The sequence below is a fragment of the Punica granatum genome, chromosome 7 (genome assembly GCF_007655135.1).
Source record: "Punica granatum isolate Tunisia-2019 chromosome 7, ASM765513v2, whole genome shotgun sequence".
Classification (NCBI taxonomy): domain Eukaryota; kingdom Viridiplantae; phylum Streptophyta; class Magnoliopsida; order Myrtales; family Lythraceae; genus Punica; species Punica granatum.
In genome coordinates, this window is record NC_045133.1 from 15,777,501 (window position 1) to 15,798,130 (window position 20,630).

Here is a 20,630-nt window from a genome sequence, read left to right on the forward strand (position 1 = left end):
GATATATATCATTAGAATCTTATCTGATTGATCCGTCTTTGTATAATCCGCGTGTGACAGATTGCATCTCAAGATTTTGATCTGCAGTAACTACCCAACTGGTGGGAATTTTTTCATTAAAAAGTGAAAAAGAAAAAGGCATCAAGGAAAACCTTCTATAGCCTTCACACCTAATCAAGCACCGACGTCGATCTTGTTTGAAAGATGCATGGACTTCACGTGAGGGATTGCATCTTTGTTCTGAGTGAAACACTGCTGCAGCTGCTGTTGGCTGTGATGGAATGGATCTAAGAGCCTCCATGACGGAAGTACAGTACAGACCGATAAAGAGCAGCAACATGGAGGACGCAGACAAGGAGTATGATCAGATCATCCAAGTACCCAATAATCCCCAGTATTGCTGCAGTTAAGGTATCTAGTTAGTTTCTGTAAGCATTTCATCGACTAACTAGACGAGGCAACAGTCAAATTACCTTCAGGGATGAAGTCGACAGGGCTTAATATGTAGATGGCACTGAGAATCATCTGGAAATTCAAATGTGCCACAAAAGACAATTCTCATCAGCCAAGCTTTTCGTTAAAGCAAAGCAGCTCCTATTCGTTCATTCAATCACAAAAATACCACATAGCAAAATTTTTACAGCGCATACCAAACCTTACATATCTTTAACAATAAATGACTATCATTTCGGTCAGACAATCACCAGACAGTAACAAAAGTTTCCCATAAATGTACCCCCAGTTCCCACACATATGCTCATGCAAAGTTTCAGGCAGATAAACTGGGAGATAAAGTTGCAGTACTCTCAAACAAATATTATGAACAATTGCATTTGACGAAATGAAACATTCCCCCCCTCCCCCAATGAAATCTAAAAATTTGATATGTAGCCCACACCACGACTAGTCATTAATCCATTAAATTGAATAAGCTTCTAAATTCCAGGCAACATCAGTGGTTTAGAACATGTTTACTTTCAGGTCAAACTTTTACTGACATACTTTTGACATCCTAGCCCAATACACAACATCTAGATGATGAACTTTTGAATAAGGTATAGAATCTAAAGAAATAATGAGGAGCATGTACTGAGGTGACTTTACAAGATGTAACATTGCAGCAGCCAACTCCAGAATAGTTCTTCCAAGACATAAAACAAAAGGAAGGCGGTTGAACTTTACCGAGAGGCACAACAGAAGTATGTTGTTTCTACAGGAGGATGGTTCACTTAACTGCAAGATAGACACGCGCCCTAATGAAAAGTGGAAGAGATCTTTGAGGATCCATCAGCTCCCGCAACAATCTTCTTAGGAAAAAGGGAAGATCTTGCATTCTCTGGAGAGATGATATATTTCAATCGTAAGTTGAAGTGTTGGACTCACACATTAATATATTGAAAAGATGTTGCACTAACTTGCCTCATCATGTACAGTTTGAATTTGCATTCTGAATTAATTCAATGAATAGATAGGGTGGGTACATGAAACCAATATGAAGTGAAAAACAGTCAAATGTATATAATTCAAGAACATTGACTGCAAATCTTCTTGAAAAAAAAGATGCACAATGAATTTCCATATTTCCAATTTTTTCTTCCTAAAAGTATCTGCGCAATGAATGACCACTCTCAGTCTCTCTTCCTTTCATCATATTTCTTTTCATCCACAAAGTTTAAGGAAGCAAGAAATCAAAGGAAAATTTGAGATGTTACATACATAAACGTGGGGGTTACCTGGATGAGGCCATTGTCACGACCACCAAAGCGGCGATTGTAAGTTTCAACCTTCCGCAGGATAGTAGATATACTAGGGTCTTGACGTTGCCTCAGAGAAGCCTCCCCTGGCACCAGCAATGTTATCTCTCTCCGACATAAAGGGCACTTGCATGGCTGAAGAGCTGATCCATGGTCCCACACCAGCATTATACAATTCCCTGGTGTACAATGTAGAATGTTGTAGAATTAAATGAAAAAGTGAACATGAACACACATATTACATGAGAGATTCGCCAAATCGGATTTGCGAACTACTTTGATTTGGTGATTGAAACAAAAACTGCCTAGCCAAATTACAGATGAGAGAATTTCATGAGATAATAATTAATATATATTAAAATTCTTTTTTGGTGGTACTTGGACGCCAAGAAAGTAATGATAAACAAGCAGGACAAGATAAGTGGCAAACCGCAGAACCAGTGAGAGCAATTGGCTTGACAAGGAACTTGAAAGGGTCCATGGCACACTGAGCAACAGTCATTCTCTGGAGGCCCCTCCATCACTATCCAACTCACGCTCAATCTTCCCCCACTTTTCTCTAGTTAGACTCTCTTTGAACAGTCTTCTCGTCTTTAACTGATTCTTCTGCATTCACAAATGAATCCAACCATGCTATGATCCTCTTTTTCTGACAAAAAAAAAAGAGAAAAAAAATATAAAAAAATGAAATGTGCAGTTTGATCCATGGTTTTTATCTTTTTCTTTTCATTTTCCAGTTTGCTGAATTTGGAGGCATCTATTTTACTGTTAAAAACAAAACTTTTCTTCATAGAGATTGATACGCTACTCTTTTTTTTATCATATTCCAGTACTTCTGAGAATCAAAAAATTGATGCACTCGTAATGTGCTGTCCTGTTCGTGTAAGACATCCCTTTCAAAGAGAACTAATGTGATTCAAATAGATTTCACTTAGGGGAATTGGAAATATTGGTTGAATGATTCAGCATGATCAGCTAATGATAATTAGACATAAAGTAATAATAATTATCGAAAAATCAGTGTCCATGATTACGAATTAGTGTCCATAGAATTGTGAGCTCTATCAGCTTCATGGCATGGGAATAAGGTTTTATTGGACTAGAAGAACTCTGAAGTTTATCCCATCCAGTTTGTTTGGTTAAGGAAGCCATGTAAGGAACCTGTTCGAGCTCATGTTTAGAGGTCTTCCATTTTGGAAGGCCTCAATCCTCGCATTTCAAATATCCTCAAGCCTTCCAATTTCAGAGTTTACATAACTAGAAGAACTCTGAAGTTTATCCCATCCAGTTTGTTTGGTTAAGGAAGCCATGTAAGGAACCTGTTCGATCTCATGTTTAGAGGTCTTCCATTTTGGAAGGCCTCAATCCTCGCATTTCAAATATCCTCAAGCCTTCCAATTTCAGAGTTTACATAACTATGGACAAAGTTATATCTACCTTATTCAGCTGCACATGTGCATCAGTTGGTTATACCAGCTAAGAATGAGAAATGCAGCCAGCACTCCCCTAATCGGTCTGAAGTCACCTTTAACCCCATTTAGTATCCTATCTTGTGGTCAATTAGAAACCAAATATTTACTAGAGTACATTATGCTCCGAGCTTTGTTGATTAGGTCTAATAGGAAGATTAAAGTTAGTTCTATTACACTCTAGGATGTTTATTGTGCGTTTGGTTAGAGTTGAGTTTTGATTTTAATTGGGTTGTAATGATTGTGTTGTTGAATTATGAAAAAAAAGTATAAAAAAGTAATGAATAGTTGAGAAAAAGTAATGATTATGCCGTTGAATTGTGAAAAAAGTAATGGATAGTTGAGAGAATTTAATATTAAAAAATAAATTGAATGGTTAAAAAATTGAAGAAAAAAAGAAAAGTAATAATTGTTTGTTGATTTTTGTTGTGTTGTGAGTGGAGATAAAGTTATAGTTAAAATTTTAAAAACATTATTGTAAAACCAAACGGAGCTTTAATATGCGTAAGGCCCTCCTAATGACATTAAACCTATAAAATGTAATTCGAAATGTCCCCAAAACCACGTATTCAGATGGTCTTAAACCACAAAATTAACACACCAGCCCAATTTATCATCCCCAAATGACCATATTTCTTCAAATATCAACATGTCTCCCAGACATTCAATAAATTACTTTCGCTGCAAGATATTCATTCTCCAAAATCGCAAAACACAATCCCAAAACTCAATGAACATGGGCAGCTGATCAACAAATGGTCTTTCGAGAACCATTAAGGCCACCATTTTCATTATATTATGCAACTGAGAATGGAGCAACTGGTACAACCATATTACAATCCGTCTCTGGTATCAGGAGAACAGATCAACAAATTCGATCTATACATAATGAATGCGTTTGCAAGAAAGACAATTAAACAAACCAAAGAAGACATGGGATTAGGAAGACATATGTAATTTAATGCACGCCTCACCCTCCTTAAGGCATTTCATCGAATATCATACTGGTGCGTCACAATTCGGATTATCCCGACCCTAAAATCGTATCTAAGCAACCGCAAGACCACAGCCGTCTATGGCTGTGAAGAAGCCAACCCAGAGAGCAATAATACATGTTTTTCAAGAACCAATACAGAAATGGAACTACAGAGGAAGAGCCAGAGGGTGAGAATAGTACCACATAAAGCGGTAGCTCTCAAAGTCCCATTTGAGGTCCCATTCGACGTTAATCGAGTTTCCGACTTTTGCAGACTCTGCTTATTCTCTCGGGAATTTCCTCGGCCGATTCAGATGGCTTCCAATGGTGATTTGCGGATTTACGGGTTCGCGCCCATGTGGGTCTGAGAACTGACGCAAAACGAAGCTGGGTCGCAGATCAGAGATCTGCCGAGAATGAGAGGAAGAGAGGAGGAAGAGAGGGAGAGAGTTGGCAGAGTTGATCGAATTGGTCGACCGTCAAGGGAAGCTTAAGCTGAGAAGAGGAGAGGCGGATCAAACTTAGAATAGGCGACGGTTGGCTTCACCTGGCGGCGGCAATGGGGCTTCGTCTTTCGCTGCTTCCGTTTTACCGTCACCAGCAACGGTAAAAACAAACGTAGAATTGTATCCTATTGTAATAAATTCTCTCTCATTAATGAAAAAAATTATTTAAATAAAATATTAAAAATTTAAGAGAATTGATTTAATGAATTATGAAAAACGCAATATCTTCTCGACTTATTAGAAAATGCCCAATTCAAAAATTAAGTGACAATTTAGTATACTAATAATTAATTATTTAATTAGATATTAATCTAATTTTTATTATTATAAGGGTGAAATTATTGTAATATATGAAATTATGGTAATATAAAAAATAAAAAAATAAATATTGTCATCCAATTTTGTATTTAAAATATATGTAACTAGTTTTGCGAGAATATCTATAAAAAAATATGTATATTATTCAATTATTAGATAAATGTATAATGCATTGAGACCACTAGTTAGAAAATATTTATAGAACAATTGAAAATTAGTCTAATTTTATTAAATGATTACAGAATGAAACTTCAGATTAACTTTGAGCATATTTTATTATAAGGATAAAATTATTGTAATATATGAACTTATTGTAATATAAAAATAAAAATTATATATTTGAAATAAGAATGTCATCAAAGTTTTGTAAGGATTGCCTTACTGAAGTTTAAGTTTCTCTCACGTTTTACATTAAAAATTGGGATTTTTAAAAAATTTGTCCGTACATTGCCACCCCAAAATTTATAGCTATTCGTAGTCTTCACCCATACTGCCCCAATTTTGCCCCTACATGGTGAATACTTTAAGAAATCACATATGCGCTACATGCCTTAGTTCATGATTTTGCCTCCGGTGAAAGAAAGTTCTGCCTCCGCGCCTGGCGGCATCAATCAAGTTTCCGAAATTGGTTGGCTCTGGTTCTTCTCCGTGGAATTTCCTGGGTAGAATCAGGTGGCCTTCAAAAGGGTAATATGTTGGTGATTTACGGGTTCGCTTCCATGATGCAGATAAGAGATCTGTCGAAGATGAAAAAGAGATGGCAGAGTTGACCGAATTGGTGGATCGATAAGGGAAAGCTGAAAAGCTGAGAGGCGGATCAAATCAAACTTAGTTTAAGCGGCGGTTATCTTCCTCTGGTGGTGGCAGTGAGGCTTTCCTCTATCGTTGCTTACGCCTTTCGATACGGTAAAAACAGAATTTATTACCATGGATTTTTTCATTTGATTTGAAATTGAACTGTAAATGAATCATATTATTTGAAATATAAATTAATTTAACATTATTTATTTGATATGATTTGGAATATTATAAATGGATTTAATTGAAATGAAAAGTGAGAAATTCAATTCATTTCACAAGAATTAAATTTACTTCTATTGTTTGAAATGCAAAGATTTCTTTTAAAAAAAAAATGCAAACCGGACCAAAATTAATAAGGTTTAGCCATAATTCAATTCATTTGAACAAACAACCTTAATTTTTCATTTTAATCTTTTTAAAAATGCATTCAAAATGAGAATAGTCGATTCATTTCGGTTATTAGTTTTTCAAAAAATATAATTCATTTATAATTAGATTGACTTAAATTAAATTGAATTGAGATGAACAGAATTGATATCATTTCTTGGAAGAATTTATTCCAAATCGGGTGTAAGCTCATAACAATTAAATTGAATCGAATTCTAACTAAATCTGATTGGTTTGGGCCCAATTCAAATCTTGCTTTAGTTTTTTATTCTAATTCTTGTACTTTTTGTTATACAAACAAAAAAAAAATCAATTGATTTCTACGAAACGATTTCTCGCACATAAGGGGATTTCAAACGGAGGGCGAGAAGTGAACAAGACATTGTGTTTTATTTTTTTTAAATTCTCAGTCAATTTTTATCTGTATAACTAGACGAAAGGCCCGCGGATACCGTTTGACGTATATAAAAGCAAGAACAAATTTCAAATTGCCAAGTGAGACCTGTTCTTTACTATTTTTAAAATAATGTTAAAGATAAGCAAAAAGGGAAAGGGGGAAGAAGATAACATTACCAGAAGCTTGTCACGTACATTATATAACTGACCTATTTTTTTTGTCTTAACAAGTCAACAGAGCTGCGTGTTAGGTAATCTTCTCATCTAAATCTGGTCATTTTTCTTCTATATAATTTATATTATGTCCTCTCCCTCAAGCTGGAAGACATCCAGCAATCCAAAAAAACTGAAACCGAAGCGGCCCGGCCGGCCTATTCTTCTGTCTTAACAAGTCAGCAGCGTATCAGGCAATCTTCTTCATCTGGTCGTCTCTTCTTATATATATATATATATATATATAATGACACACACATATATTACATGTCCCCAACCACAAGTTGGAAGACATCAACCCATCCAAAAAATAAAAAAGTTGAAACCGATGTCCATGGCGAGGCTTAGCGAGGATCTGATCGTAGACGTGCTCACGAGGCTGCCGGTCAAGCCCCTCATGCGATTCAAGTGCGTCAGCAAGCAGTGGTGCTCTCTCATCTCGGCCCCGCAGTTTGCAAAGACACAACTACGGCGAGCAAGGGAAGGTAATGCAACATCCCATCAGAGAATCATTAAGAACGGGTTCCTTCAGACAATCCACTACGAGGCACTCGATGATGAGAGGGATGATGATCAAGCTGTAGTGCAGTTGCACGCCCCGGGGACGGATCCCGATCAGGGGTTCATGCTCATCGGGCACTGTGATGGCTTGATGTGTCTAGCTTGTGACGAAGGATACATATTGTACAATCCGACCACTAGACAATCCAGGAGTTTAGCCAACTCTGAGTCCGGTCCAGTCACACAAGATTTTGTTTTTCATGGATTTGGGTATTATCCTACGATCGACGACTACAAAATCCTTCAAGGTAAGATCGTTAGCTGTGCAGATGGTTCCAAGGAAGCTGCAATGGAGATTTTCGCACTAAAATCCAACTCGTGGAGAAGGATTCAAAATAGTCGTGTTATCGATCCCTATGATCGGGGGATTTATCTCAACGGGGCTCTGCACTGGCTCGTGTTCCCTGAAATCGGCAGTAACAGAGTAAGAAAAATAGTATCATTTGATTTGGCTGAAGAGAAGTTTAAGGAGGAGTTGTCATTGCCCGAAACTGATAAAACCATAGAGTTTGAGGGACTAGGAATCTTCGGAGATCGTCTGTTTTTATATTGCGGTACATGGTGTGACCGCTTGGAAGCTTGGATAATGAATGAATACGGGAAGACAGAATCATGGACGGAGCTGTTCAATGTGCCTACAGACGGGATACCGGGAGCCAAGTACTGGACTATACCTCTGTGCTGCACCAAGAATGGAAAGATCGTGGTCGACGTTGATGGGCGAGAGATGGTTCTGTTTAACCCCGAAGATGGTACTATTAAGCCGTACCCTGTTGAAGATGCTGATTATGAATCAGCCATATATGTGGAAAGTCTTGTTTCACCTTATGTAGGGGCATGATGGCCTTTGAGGGCAAGAACTGAGGGCGGAATTGCTCAAAATCGAAGATGATGAATGCTAGCACCTATCTGTTCCTTATGGTCAGTGTCATCTATTATATTTCGTTTCGTGTCTTTACCATTTTCTATTTTCCAATTACAGCGGAGATCCATAGACCTTGTAATGGCCGAGTCATCAAGTAAAAAGTTACAATGCTTTCTGCCTAAATTTGTAATCATAGCAGCTCAGCAATAAAGAAGTTTATTTACGTTCCATAGGGATCAAATGTCTGAGCCAAAAATTTTACCTCACGCCTCCTCTTTTCATGAAACTCTTGATCATGCCTGAGTTTTGACTGTCCTGAACCATCCCAATTCTTGAAAACACAATAAACCTACTTGAATTGTCCACAGGGTCGTACATCCATAAGTAGCGCATGAAGAAATGAAAGATGATTTCCCATCACTACTGAGTGCAAGTGGTCTTAACCAAAACTGTCTATCAGGCGACTCGCATGAAAAGCTATTCAATCGAGTCCAAGACGGCCTGGCTTCGAGATTCTCTGACTAAACCTGGCCCTTCTAGGTCAATCAGTCTGTCATAACCCGGCAGCGGTGTTAACCTGTAGAACTTCTACTCAAACAAACCAAATGAAACAAGCTCGCTATTCGTCACTGGAGCACTGCCTCTGCCAGATTGCTAATGCAAAGACCCATCTGAGTAAGTCGTGGTTCCCCCAATGTTTTTGCAACTAACACCCTCAAATTCAACATTTCTCCAGGAACTGGTTTCAATCCAAAGATCTCCAGCATAGTTCAATCAGCAGAAAAACAAGAACCCTTGACGAGCTTGTAGTCATCTGTCGAAGAATCATATCAAAGACCGAAAAAGAAATTCGTTGGTGTAGAAACAAAGCTGGGCTCTTGCACTGCCCTGTACTCCTGTGTAGTTGGATTCCCTAACACAAACCTTTTAATCGACAAGCAAACTCACTAAGCCGTGACAGGAGCCCACGATCTGCAGCCTCAGTAAGCCGTGAACAGAGTACAGGATCACCAGCCGGTTCTCAGGAAGGATCCCCTTATAATCCAACTCTATGATAGTAAAATCTTCCCCATTGCCTTTACCTATGCTTCGCAATTTATGGATCCGAAAAGTGTAGGAGGTCACAAGGACTCCCTGTGAGGACCTGGCTCTTCGCTGGACGATCTCCGGAGATGCGCCTTGGCAAGTCAAGGATCGGGGATCAGTCAACGCCATTTCTTGTTGACGCAGTTGAACCCGATCAGAGGCTTGATGGGAAGTCTAGTGAGGATGTCAAATATCAATTTCTTCAGGGAGGAAGAATACTGCATTTGATCAATGTTACACGAATGTTGACATGACCATAAACAAAGTACTGATAAAACATAAATTCCGACAATTATAGTAAATAGCCACATTTATAGTAACCTTAACTCAGAGGGAGAACGAAGGGAATTCAAACCTTTGTGGATACAAAGATGGAACCTTCCATTATCATGGCTGGTCTGGCGAAGGCAACTCTGAGATTTCTGTATAGACGAAAATATAAAGACTTGTTTCGATCATCTCATGGAAAGTTTTCATTTTGTAGGGGGGAGAAGGCAGGTGAACGGACAGATCGAGTGAGCAAACAAGATTTACGTTAGATGATACTCAGGGAGTTTTTCCACAGACGAAGGGAAATCAAACCTTTCCCCCCTATAAATTTATAGGAGTGTAAATACAATATTAAGCTTATTGCGACCTTTGCCTGCTGCTGGCAACCTCACCGGGTGGTAGTGACGCCATCAAGTCACCACTGCGGCCTTTCTTTTCTTTTATCAACTGGATGGAAAAATCTATAAGCAGGAGAAAAGAGCTGGGGCATATCTATCATTTTAGGCAAAATACAGTCAATTATCTGCACTAAACCCACCACCTCTTATTATCGCATTGCGGTCTCTGCCAAACTACTCAATGAGAGGAAAGCCACGAAGTTTACCTTCTCGACAGATTATAATTACATGCCACTCATGTGGTTCTGTCAAATAGACCCATGGCCTCATGCTCATGCTTGAAAACCGCATTTGGTTTGACATCATAGATTACAAATAGAATGGTACATTATGCTGTGTTTCATACAGAGTAATGGAAAGGCGATACAACGGAATCGATTGAATAATACAGCTGCTCTTCCCATGTACGATTCACTTATGAGATCTTCCCATTGGTTCACACCAGATATGCTGATAATACAAACATTTCTATGTATTTCATAGTAAAAATCTTCAGCATCATTCTGATCCAAGCAAATCCTTGGTTTCGTAGTGATTATTGGCCAGTCCAGAATAAGATCATAATTCATAACTAGGACAAACACGTCTCCATTGAAACAACAAGAAGGTCCACTGTACGAACCTCTAGGTTACGTTTGACACGTCTTCAGTTCCATTCCTCATTGTTCTTCTTGTGATTCCAAGTTCCATTTAAAGGATGAACAAGCTCTTCACCGTGTCTCAAAAATTATAAAGATAACAAGCAGAACAGACAGCAGTATGAAACCTCAATATAGAGAACAAACCCAGAAATTTTGGACAACGATTACCTTTGCTACAATACAATCATTCTCAATAGTCACAGAACCCAATCCCGAAACTTGATGAACATGACCAGCAGATTAGTAAAGGTCTTTGGAAAACCATTAAGGACGTAAGAAGGAAGCAATGGGGACAAACCATATGACAATCTTTCTCTGGTTTCAGGAGAACAAACTAACATATTCAATCGCAGACATTCAAGGCATAAAGAAAAGGGGTTTTTACCTAAAGTGATCCATGGTTTATCCGTTTTGTCAAATCTATCCTATGCTTTTTTTTTGTCAAATCTATCCCATGGTTTACTTTTTGCATCAAATTTATCCCGGCGTTATATTTTCCGTTAACATCTAACAGCCGTGCTGACGTGGCACGTGGAGAGATAGTGGGCCACACTTGCCACGTAGGCGTCACGTCAGCACGGCCGTTAGATGTCGACGGAAAAGATAACGCCGGGATAGATTTGATGCAAAAAGTAAACCATGGGATAGATTTGACCAAAAAAAAAGTATAGGATAGATTTGACAAAACGGACAAATCATGGGCCATTTTAGGTAAATACCCCTAAAGAAAATGTAAATTTCTCACATTCAAGAAAGACAATTAAACAACCAAACAAGACATAGGAGGACGTACATAATGCACGCCTGATCCTCCTTGAGGAATTTTATCGGATATCATATCGGCGTATCACAATTTGGATTATTCTATCAACAAACTGTTTCTAAACAATCAAAACTTGACTCTAAAACTGTATCAAACCAATGAGAAGACTACAGATGTCTAATGCTCGTGTAGAGGCCAACCCAGAGAGCAACTAACGTCTTTGAAGAACCAACAAAGAAACGGAACGGCGGTGTAAAAGCCAATGGCTGAGCATTGTACCACATAAAGCAGTAATTCTCACAGTCCCATTTGCGGTCCTATTAGACGTCAATCAAGTTTTCAACTTTGCAAATTAAGGTTCTTGAGAAAATCCAGCATGTTGGTCGAACAATTTCGCAATTTTGCTGCTCTTGGACGACGAAGCATTTCCAATATAAGGTTCTTGAGATAATCCAACATTACTATTCGGGGGAGAAACAAGATTCTCAATACATAAGTACGGCAATCGAAATGACCTGGCACCATTTGCCATGTATCCAAATTCTATCACACAACTTGTCCTCCACAACTTATATGAGTTACTCTGCTTTAACGTCATTGAAAATAGTCCCTCGGTCTCTTTTAACAGTTTGCAATTCACTAAATAGAGGCCAACGAATTTTTTTCGCTGAATTTAGAGGCCAACAAATTAGATATGTCTAGAGCAACTAAAAAGCATATTTAACATCGAAAGGTGGAGAAAAGTATTCATGCGGTAAGACGATGTTCGAAGAAACAGACTATGGGCACAGTGATTTAGCGTATCTTTATATGCATAAGGAAAGGTAGCTAAATAGATCGGGTGTGATGATAAGAGAATCAGCTGGAAGACAGTTTTGCATAAACAGAGGAAAATTAAAAAGCTCGATGCTTAAGCCATATATGTAAGCAAACCAAATTCCATACATCCCGGAAATCGCGCAATATAACCCTTACTTAGTCAATCTTAATCTGATCACACATCAATCATGACAGAATTATTAATCATTGATAAAACAATCGTAATGGTACAAGCTCTGCCTTTTCACCAAAATTGAATTTCACCAGAGAGAGACACTAATCATGACAGAACATAAAAGAGTCAAAGTGAGTGAGTAATCCATTGGCCACACATATGTAATACATACCAGAACATCACGACCAGCGAGCGCCATGGCTAAACCAACCATGCCAGTGCCAATCACCACGCAGTCAGCACTCTCTCTTGACTCTGAGCTGTTCCTCCTAGTTTTGCTGCTTCCGCTGAACCGAAGCTGTGCCAGTGCTGCTGAACTGAGCTGCAGAATTAGCTAAAGCAAATAGTCTTTTCAGTCGAGGAATGAAAGGCAAGTAATGCATGACTACTACTCCTTGAAACGATTATCCCCATCGCCACTTTGCCTGTATCTAGACCCACCGCAGAATCTACACTCTCTCAAATTAGCATCATCCTTGTAATACAACATGCAGTTGTTCGGGCAACAATCAATTATTTCCCTACGCAGGTCAAGTTAGGAGAGCAACTTATTCACCTTGTAATGATTTCTAGAGACATTATGGACATTATCTACATGATCTGGAGTGAGTTCCTCCACAATATTCAAAAGACTAGTAATGGCATCTTGGGGCAAATTGTAATCAACTTTCATGGACATCAATCCAGTGGCAAATAGATTATGCGGAATATCGACTACAACCCGGCCATATGGGCTGATTGTAGATATCCAAAAAGTCATAGAACCTTTGTGCCTCTGCATTAAGATGATTTTCGTAAGAGATACCATGCCCATAGTCCCCCTAGCTATGTCATAGACCATGTCCTTATATCTATTCAATTCATTCCCCTCGTTCTTGGCCTCATAAGGACATTGATGTTCGATTCCGGCCATTCCGGATGATTCGGCTCCATAAAATTCAAGTTCAATTGCAGCCGAACTGGAGACTCCCTCGTTAGGATCAATCCCACCAGGATTAGTCCAATACCAATAATCTGACTTGAACCCCTTTTGGTACAAATGCTTCATTACTTCATTGGATACTAACAAGGCTGTACACTTGCAATTACAACATGGACATCTAATTTTGCCATCCTCTTGATCATATTTCAGCTCTATAGAATGAGCGATGAATGTATCTACTCCATCGAAGAACTCTTGCCTAATGCTTTGTTTACTAGGACTATTCCTATAATACATCCATTCTCTATGCGGAGGGATATTAATCTAGGAACATTAATGAAAACACATTTATGAATGTATAAACACCAAAAAGTTTATTAATCAATAGTAATAAATATATACCAAAGACCAACTCAATCGGGATAGCATATAATAAAGAGTTACAGTTCTCTTTATTACTCCGCACCAATCAACAAGCAAAACCAAACCATAATGGGAAGGCTTCACCCCTTCCCCAAAGCCCATCCTCCTTCTCTACTTTTCTATCATGGTGACTAACCTATGGTCATGTATAATTAATTCGACCTAAACATGAATCAATATTATTTTTAAATAACAAGTATGTGAAGCATATGAATAAGTACACTTCATTTGATCATAATGCAACGCACCTCTGATGAGTTCAATTATGATCAGTGATGGAGACTTCAAGAGGAAAATCCACTTGTCACCTATAATTGAAACAAGAAATTACAAATCGCAAATAGTTAAAATTGATGGGCTAAAAATATAGTTGGAATTTCGAGCAAAAAGAAAAAACTAATTATGTTTTTTTCCTCAAAATTCCAATTATAAATATTGATATATATTTAGATTAAACATTAATAATTAAATTTATATATTCTTATATATATATATATATGAATACTTTTATACATTCAAAATTATTTTATTAAATATATATTTACAACCTTTAATACATAATAAGCAAATATAATATATATATACTTTTCCAAAAAAGCAAATATATTCAGAAAATATACAAAAAAAAAAATAAATAAATATATATGTATATATATATATATATATATATTTTTACATGCAAAAGCATGGCCGAATCGGGGAAGCCCTCTGAGCAGCTGCTGGCCAGTGTGAAGGTGGTCACCGGGGGCTGCTAGGGGCATGAAGGTGCTGCTACCGGCGCCGGCACGGCGTGGGAGATCCGTCATGCTGGGTTGGCCGACTGGGGGAGGCAGGGGGGCAGCAGGTCGGAGCTGGCTCTGCTTGGTCTGTCACGGCCGGGCGTGGGGGGTTAAGTCGACCTTCGAAATGATGTGCTCTGCTGTTTGCATTGGAGGCAGGGGGCAACAGGTCGGAGCTGGCTCTCCTATGTTGCTCTCGCGCGGAGGAGAGAGTACAGAGTAGGAGAGAGAACAGAGCAGGGCAGCTCGGATCTCACCTTATGGTCGTGTGCGGCACCACAGCAGAGAAGGGAGAGACTACAGAGCAGGGGAGTCAGATCTGCGCTCGCGTGGTGAAGAGAAATAGTGCAGCTAGCATGAGGGGAGTCCGATCTGCATGGAGGAGACAGCATGAAGGAGAACACAGGAGGCCGCATGAGAGAGACAGCAACTAACGGTTAAATATTTGACTCGAATTTTTTTTTAATCGAGGGAAAATCACTCGATACCCGCCGGAAAGGGCAAAGCAATTTAAAATTATTACTTTTTTGAAGTATCTAAGGATTTGCCGAAAAATTTCCTGGCAACTTTGCAAGGGAAAATCCCTTGATAACAACATACTATTTTCTTTTTAATTGAAGCTATCGACGATTTATCGAGTAAATTTTCCTCAGTAAGTTACCTGGAGAAAATTCCGTTGAGTAACCGAACGGTAATCCGTGGGAAGAATTTTCCGGCGGCTTACCGATGGCTTAGCGACGGAATATTGGGGGAAAATTATCGAGAGAAAATCCTTCGATAATTTTCCTAGATAATCAAAGCAATTTTAGTAGTGTCTAGATCTTATAGACGGTACATCCGTCTCAAAAACCGTCTCTATTTAGGTCGTTAGTATGCCGTCTCAAATTCTGTCTTGAATATAATCCCTGTAGTAGCCCATCTCTAATCGATTGTTTTCTAGTAGTGCCACAGGGTCATACGTGCGTTAGTAGCACGTGAAGTAATGATGGCAAGGGGTCTTAACCAATACTATCAGTATCAGGCGACCCGCATGAAAGCTATACAACCTCGTCCAAGATGGTCTGCCTCCGACGTGATCTTCTAATATATCCAAGCCTCATACCTGCCGGTCGAAGCGCTTCCCCTAAAAGTAAACAGAGATTCTCAGATAATACCTAACCCTTGTAGGTCAATCGACCGGTTGTAATCCGGCAGCGGCGTTGACCTGCAGAACTTCTCGTCCGACAAACCAAAAGAAACAAGCTCACGATTCGTTACTGGGGCGCCCGATTCGGTAGATTGCCAATGCAAAGACCCATTTGAGTAAGTTGCTGTTCCCGCAATGCTTCTCTAACGCACGCCCTCAAATGTAACATTTCTCCAGGGATTGGTTTTCAGCCAAAGATCTCCAGCACAGCTCGATCAGCCGAAGGACAAGAACCTTTAATGAGCTTGTAGTAGTCCGTCGAAGAATCGTAAACTATTATGATCGACAAGCAAGTTCACCAAGCCTTGACAGGAGCCCGTGATCTTTAGCCTCACCAAGCTGTCACAAGGACCCACGATCTCTAGCCGGTACTCGGGAAGTATCCCCTTACAAACCAAAACAGTTACAGAAACAAACCACCCCCCACCCAATCGGGTCAGTGGCTTGATGGGAAGTCTAGTGAGGATATCGAATATGACATCTTCAGGAAGCTCAGCCATTTTTCACTGCCTCCATTAGCAGAGGGAGGATACCATATTTAAGCAGCGTTACATGAACGTTAACATAACCAGAAACAAAGCGCTAATAAAACATAATTCCAACAGAAATATAATGACAAGCCACACTACTCAGGGAGAAGTAAGGGAAATCGAACCTTTGGCAATACGAAGATGGAACCCTCGATTGTTACAGTGATGGTGAGGAGAGGCGGTCCAGTGAAGGCAACTCAGAAAGTTTCTATGCAGAGACAAAAATATAGAGGCTTTGCGTCGATCATCTCAATGAGAGCTATCGTTTTGTAGCAAAGAGAAGGCAGCCCTGGGAGTTAATTGCAACTTGCCCCCTATAGTTTGATAAGAGTCCTAAACACAAGATTTAGTTAATTGCGACTTTGAGGTCGCTGCCGAACTCGCTGGTTGGTGGTGATTGCCATCGAGTCACCACCGCGGCTCTCTTATCATAAAACTGGACGGCAAATCTGCAAATAGTAGACAATGGCTGGGCCATATATCATTTAGGCAAAATACAATCAATAATCCGCACTAACCCCAGCTGTGACTATCCCATCGCATCGCGGTCTCCACCAAACTACCCAGATGAGAGGAAAAGTGCTAAGTTTAGTTTCTTGACGGATAATAGTTACGTGCCACTCATGTGGCTCTGTCAGACAGACCCATTGCCTATGCTCATGCTTGAAAATTGCACTTGGTGCGACATTATAGAGAACAGGTAAAATAGTACGATGCTGTATTTCTCATAGAGTAATGGAAAGACGGTATAACGGATCATTCATATAATACAGCTGCACTTCTTATGTTCAATTCCCGTTCGAGATCTTCCTATATTGGTTCACAACAGATATGGTGATATTCTTTTAATGCTCAAGTGAAGCATAGATAAACACATTTTTTTGTATTTCAGTCAAAATCATCATCACCACTCTGATCCGAGCAAATCCTTCTTTTCATACTAATTGTTGGTCAGTCCAAAATAAGATCATATCTAGGACAAAACCATCGGCAAGTTTTACTGCAATAAAATACCAGAAGGTATTTTTCAATTCCATTCCTGATTGTTCGTCTTGTGCCTCCAAGTTATTTACAGGATGAACAAGTTCATCCCTGTCTCAAAAATTAAAATGATAATAAGCAGAGCAGACAGCAGAATAAACCCTCCACATAGAGATCAAAACCATAAACATATCGAAGGAGATTCAAACTCAATGCCCACAGTGGAATAGATGAAAGACAGCATCATCTCGGCCCTAGGGAAGATGATACATCTTCCACTAAATGCACTCAGCTGCTTAAAGACTCTGAAGTAAGCATAAAGAGACATCTTTGATAAGACTAATTACACATTCAACCATGAGCTTACCTGTTAAAAGCTCAGTCGTGACGCCAATAGAATCTCTCACCAACAGTCAAAAGCTAGATACGTTTTTTGCATACGACTGACTGGAAACCATTAATTTGACAGAAAGTTTCATCCTTTGGACTTGCTAATCTTTCCATATACTTTGGCTAAATAAATCAACTTACCTAAATTTTTTTCCTTTTGGAGTTTATGGTTCGAAACAAGAAAAGGAAGTTCGCCCTAATGAGTCCCATGAAGGCTTGATTTTATCAGAAAGCACAATGAGCTGCCAACAAGTCCTTGTTTCACAGGAATAAGCAAACCAGTCATATCTAGTCAATAACTAACAAGAACAGACATAGTTATTGGTCCTGGACTTGTTTATCGGTTTAAGTTCAAAACCTAATTTATTACAAGTTGTCATTTTAAGAGAAAATCGGAATAATAGACAGCAAAACATACAGAGAGAATGGCGTAGGATAATTATTATATCTCAAAAGAAGCTTATGTCATGGACAGGTACATGAGAAGTGAAAGCAGCAATGAGAACTATAACAGAAAAAATCATTCTGCAATTTGGAGATGCAACTACTAGATATAAACGTCTCCCAATGATCAAGAAGGAAGCTTTTTGCATTCCATATTTTACTTTAACTCGCCGAGCACATCCAACTCCACCACAAAATTAGATTCACCCATCAACGATGAATTGATCGTCTTGATTCCCATCATCGACCCCTGTATCTCCATGAACTATCCCATTAACGTGGTGCAAGTTCTGCATCACCTGAGAAAGGTAAGGGTTACTGGCACCAGTGTGATCAGAGAACCCAGCGGTGTGGCCCGTCCACTGCGAAACAAGCCCGAGCAACTGGCCTGTGAGGCTCTGCTGCTCGTGGATGATACGAGCCTGCAGTTGGCCCATCTCAGCACGGTGCTGGTCCAATCGTTCATCAATACGCTTCCTCCACTCTAACCTCCTCCTGTTCATTCTCTCCTCCCACTCCCTCTCCTCAAGTGACTCTTTGTCTCTCCTCCTCTCCCTATCCAAACTGTCCCTCTCCATGGCATCCCATTCTCGAACCCTCTGCCTCCTCATCTCCTCCCTTGATCTCGCCGTCTCCTCCCTTTCCTTTTCTCTCTCCTCAAGCTTCCTCTCCCAATCTCTCTCGAGTTCTGCCCACCGACTTTCTCTTCTCTGCATCTCCCTCTCCCTCTCCTCTTGGCGCTGCTCATTCCGAGCCTCCATATCCCTCAGCTGCCACAGCTGCTTTATCACAAATCCCCACGCCCTTTTCTTCCAAATTCTACTCTTCTTCCGTGACCCAGACCCATTCGCATCTACATCCTCCAAGACAAACCCATCGTCTCCATCTCCTCGAACAGTATCGCTTCCATTATTATAATTCCTCTGTACTTCACCTCCCTCATAATCAAATCCTAACCCTAATCCCCCATCATCCCCCTCATCAATATCTGTTCCGAAATCTCCCTCCCTCACTGGACACACTTGAGGGCCATCCGTGAAAAACCCGCCATTCCTGCCCTCACTCGATCCCACCATGGTGTCACTGCACGAAATTCCCACATCCCCAAACACCTCCTTATAGCGCAGGAAGTTTGACCAATGAGTCAAACCCTCCATCCAGTCAAACTCCTCCACATCATCACCCTCAGGCCCGCCCGTGTTCCTTGGCGGCCTCTTGATCTTCTGCTTGACCAGCAGGTACTGGTGCCTCATGTTCTGCACCTTAGTGGACACGTCCTTCCACGTCCAACTCCACGGGAACACGACGGGATCGCGCAAGTGATGCACCGAATTCACATAACAAGCGATCGGCCTGAACTTCTTCTCCCGGGTTTTCATTTTGGCTAAGGTCCCATTAGAGACCATTTCTCCATACTTGTCAATCAAGGTTTTCTCTTCTGCCTCAGTCCATTTTTTCCTCCTCGGAGGCATCATCGGTGACACCCAACCCAACAAAGATTTACGACAGAAACCGCAACAGAAATCACAGCAGAGCTAATTTCGAATACCCACTTTCGTGGAATCAATCAGCATCCCAGAATCAAGAAATCACTAATCTTGAAATTCGGATGCTTGGGGAGGAAATCGGGCACCTTTCTTCTTACCTTGAGCTGAGACGGGATTGAAGTTCATCAGCAGAACGCCCCCGTGACTGTTGCTGCCGTGATTGGACGAGATTTTCTGGGGGGCAATTGAGGAACACAGAGGAGCAAAGCAGGGCGACAAGAACATGAGCTGAATCGATGATCCTTGTTTGATGCCGAGAGATGAAAAATAGTGCTGGACGAGTTTATTACCCAATGAGTCCCTATACTTTTAGCATTTGCATCTAAGGAGCTATCCCTTTGTTTTACATGGATTGACATCCATGCTTTGCACTAGGGGCGTAAACGAGCCAAGGCAAGTCCGAATATAGCAAGCTCAAGCTTGGCTTGCTTGTCAACTTGTGGGCTCGTGCGAGTCTAAGCAATCAAGCTTGAGCTCAGCTCCTTGGCACAAATGAGGGTTTGGACTCTGTTCGTTTAGATTAATAGTTTGATCTAGAGCAGAGAGAGGATAATGGACTCAGTTCTCATTATGTGGTGTGGATGGACCTTATATTTTTTTTGTCAGATGAGCATGGGCCTCATAATATATACTTATATAACTTACAAATATATAGCTATATATAAAAGTTCGTTTAGCCTTGCGAGCTCCACAAGCCGAATACCTTGAACTTGACTCGGCTTGTTTGATTGGCGATCTCGAGCCAAGTCGAGCTCCAGCTTTATAATAGGGAGTAGAATTCAAGCTTTTATTGAGCCAAGCTCGAACCGTTCATGAATGTCTCGGCTAGTTTACACCCCTACTTTGCACTGGTCAAGAAAAAGAACCCGTACTTCGTACAATTTCTCGCTAAAATCCCTACCCATTCTCGACTGTGATTCTTTCATATACTGATTCTCAAAAGTTCTAGTTATGAAAAATAATATAAAATCGAAAATATAAATGCTCGTATAATGCGTCGATTTTTTTTTCGGTTACATATAATGCGTCA

The 20,630-nt window shown here is 40.0% G+C and overlaps 2 protein-coding genes and 1 long non-coding RNA gene across 6 annotated transcripts; 1 reads left to right on the forward strand and 2 right to left on the reverse strand.

The window, feature by feature from the left end:
* Positions 1-4: 4 nt before the first annotated feature.
* On the reverse strand, positions 5-4,801 carry LOC116214252 (E3 ubiquitin-protein ligase RNF170-like). Of its 3 annotated transcripts, none has more exons than XM_031549629.1 (6): positions 4,401-4,797; positions 2,185-2,403; positions 1,734-1,933; positions 1,235-1,336; positions 474-525; positions 5-400 (listed from the first exon to the last, which is right to left on the reverse strand). In XM_031549629.1, the coding sequence occupies exons 2-6, from the start codon at positions 2,273-2,275 to the stop codon at positions 288-290; spliced, it is 558 nt and encodes a 185-aa protein (XP_031405489.1). In that variant the 5' UTR covers positions 2,276-2,403; positions 4,401-4,797; the 3' UTR covers positions 5-287. The 3 variants fall into 3 exon arrangements, with proteins under 3 accessions (XP_031405489.1, XP_031405488.1, XP_031405490.1); XM_031549628.1 differs by having other exon boundaries at positions 2,185-2,360; positions 4,401-4,795; XM_031549630.1 differs by lacking the exon at positions 2,185-2,403 and having other exon boundaries at positions 4,401-4,801.
* A 728-nt stretch (positions 4,802-5,529) lies between these two features.
* On the forward strand, positions 5,530-8,476 carry LOC116215585 (F-box/kelch-repeat protein At3g06240-like). 2 transcript variants are annotated; one of them, XM_031551344.1, is made up of 2 exons: positions 5,530-5,929; positions 6,926-8,476. In XM_031551344.1, exon 2 carries the CDS (start codon positions 7,068-7,070, stop codon positions 8,220-8,222), a length of 1,155 nt encoding a protein of 384 aa, XP_031407204.1. In that variant the 5' UTR covers positions 5,530-5,929; positions 6,926-7,067; the 3' UTR covers positions 8,223-8,476. The 2 variants fall into 2 exon arrangements, with proteins under 2 accessions (XP_031407204.1, XP_031407205.1); XM_031551345.1 differs by lacking the exon at positions 5,530-5,929 and having other exon boundaries at positions 6,335-7,014; positions 7,105-8,476.
* Positions 8,454-11,151, reverse strand: LOC116215586. Its single transcript, XR_004158500.1, has 2 exons — positions 9,688-11,151; positions 8,454-9,550 (listed from the first exon to the last, which is right to left on the reverse strand). It is a non-coding gene; the product is annotated as an uncharacterized LOC116215586 (long non-coding RNA).
* Between the last annotated feature and the right edge of the window lie 9,479 nt (positions 11,152-20,630).

What these genes read in the sequence shown, in the direction of transcription:
- LOC116215585 (XM_031551344.1), top strand. Translation starts at nt 7,068, where the DNA reads ATGACACACACATATATTACATGTCCCCAACCACAAGTTGGAAGACAT.
- LOC116214252 (XM_031549629.1), bottom strand. Translation starts at nt 2,275, where the DNA reads ATGGAGGGGCCTCCAGAGAATGACTGTTGCTCAGTGTGCCATGGACCC. An exon ending in TTGCTCTCACTGGTTCTGCG is followed by an intron (nt 1,934 to 2,184) that starts GTTTGCCACTTA and finishes ATTGTACACCAG; the next exon opens with GGAATTGTATAATGCTGGTG. An exon ending in GTGACAATGGCCTCATCCAG is followed by an intron (nt 1,337 to 1,733) that starts GTAACCCCCACG and finishes TCATCTCTCCAG; the next exon opens with AGAATGCAAGATCTTCCCTT.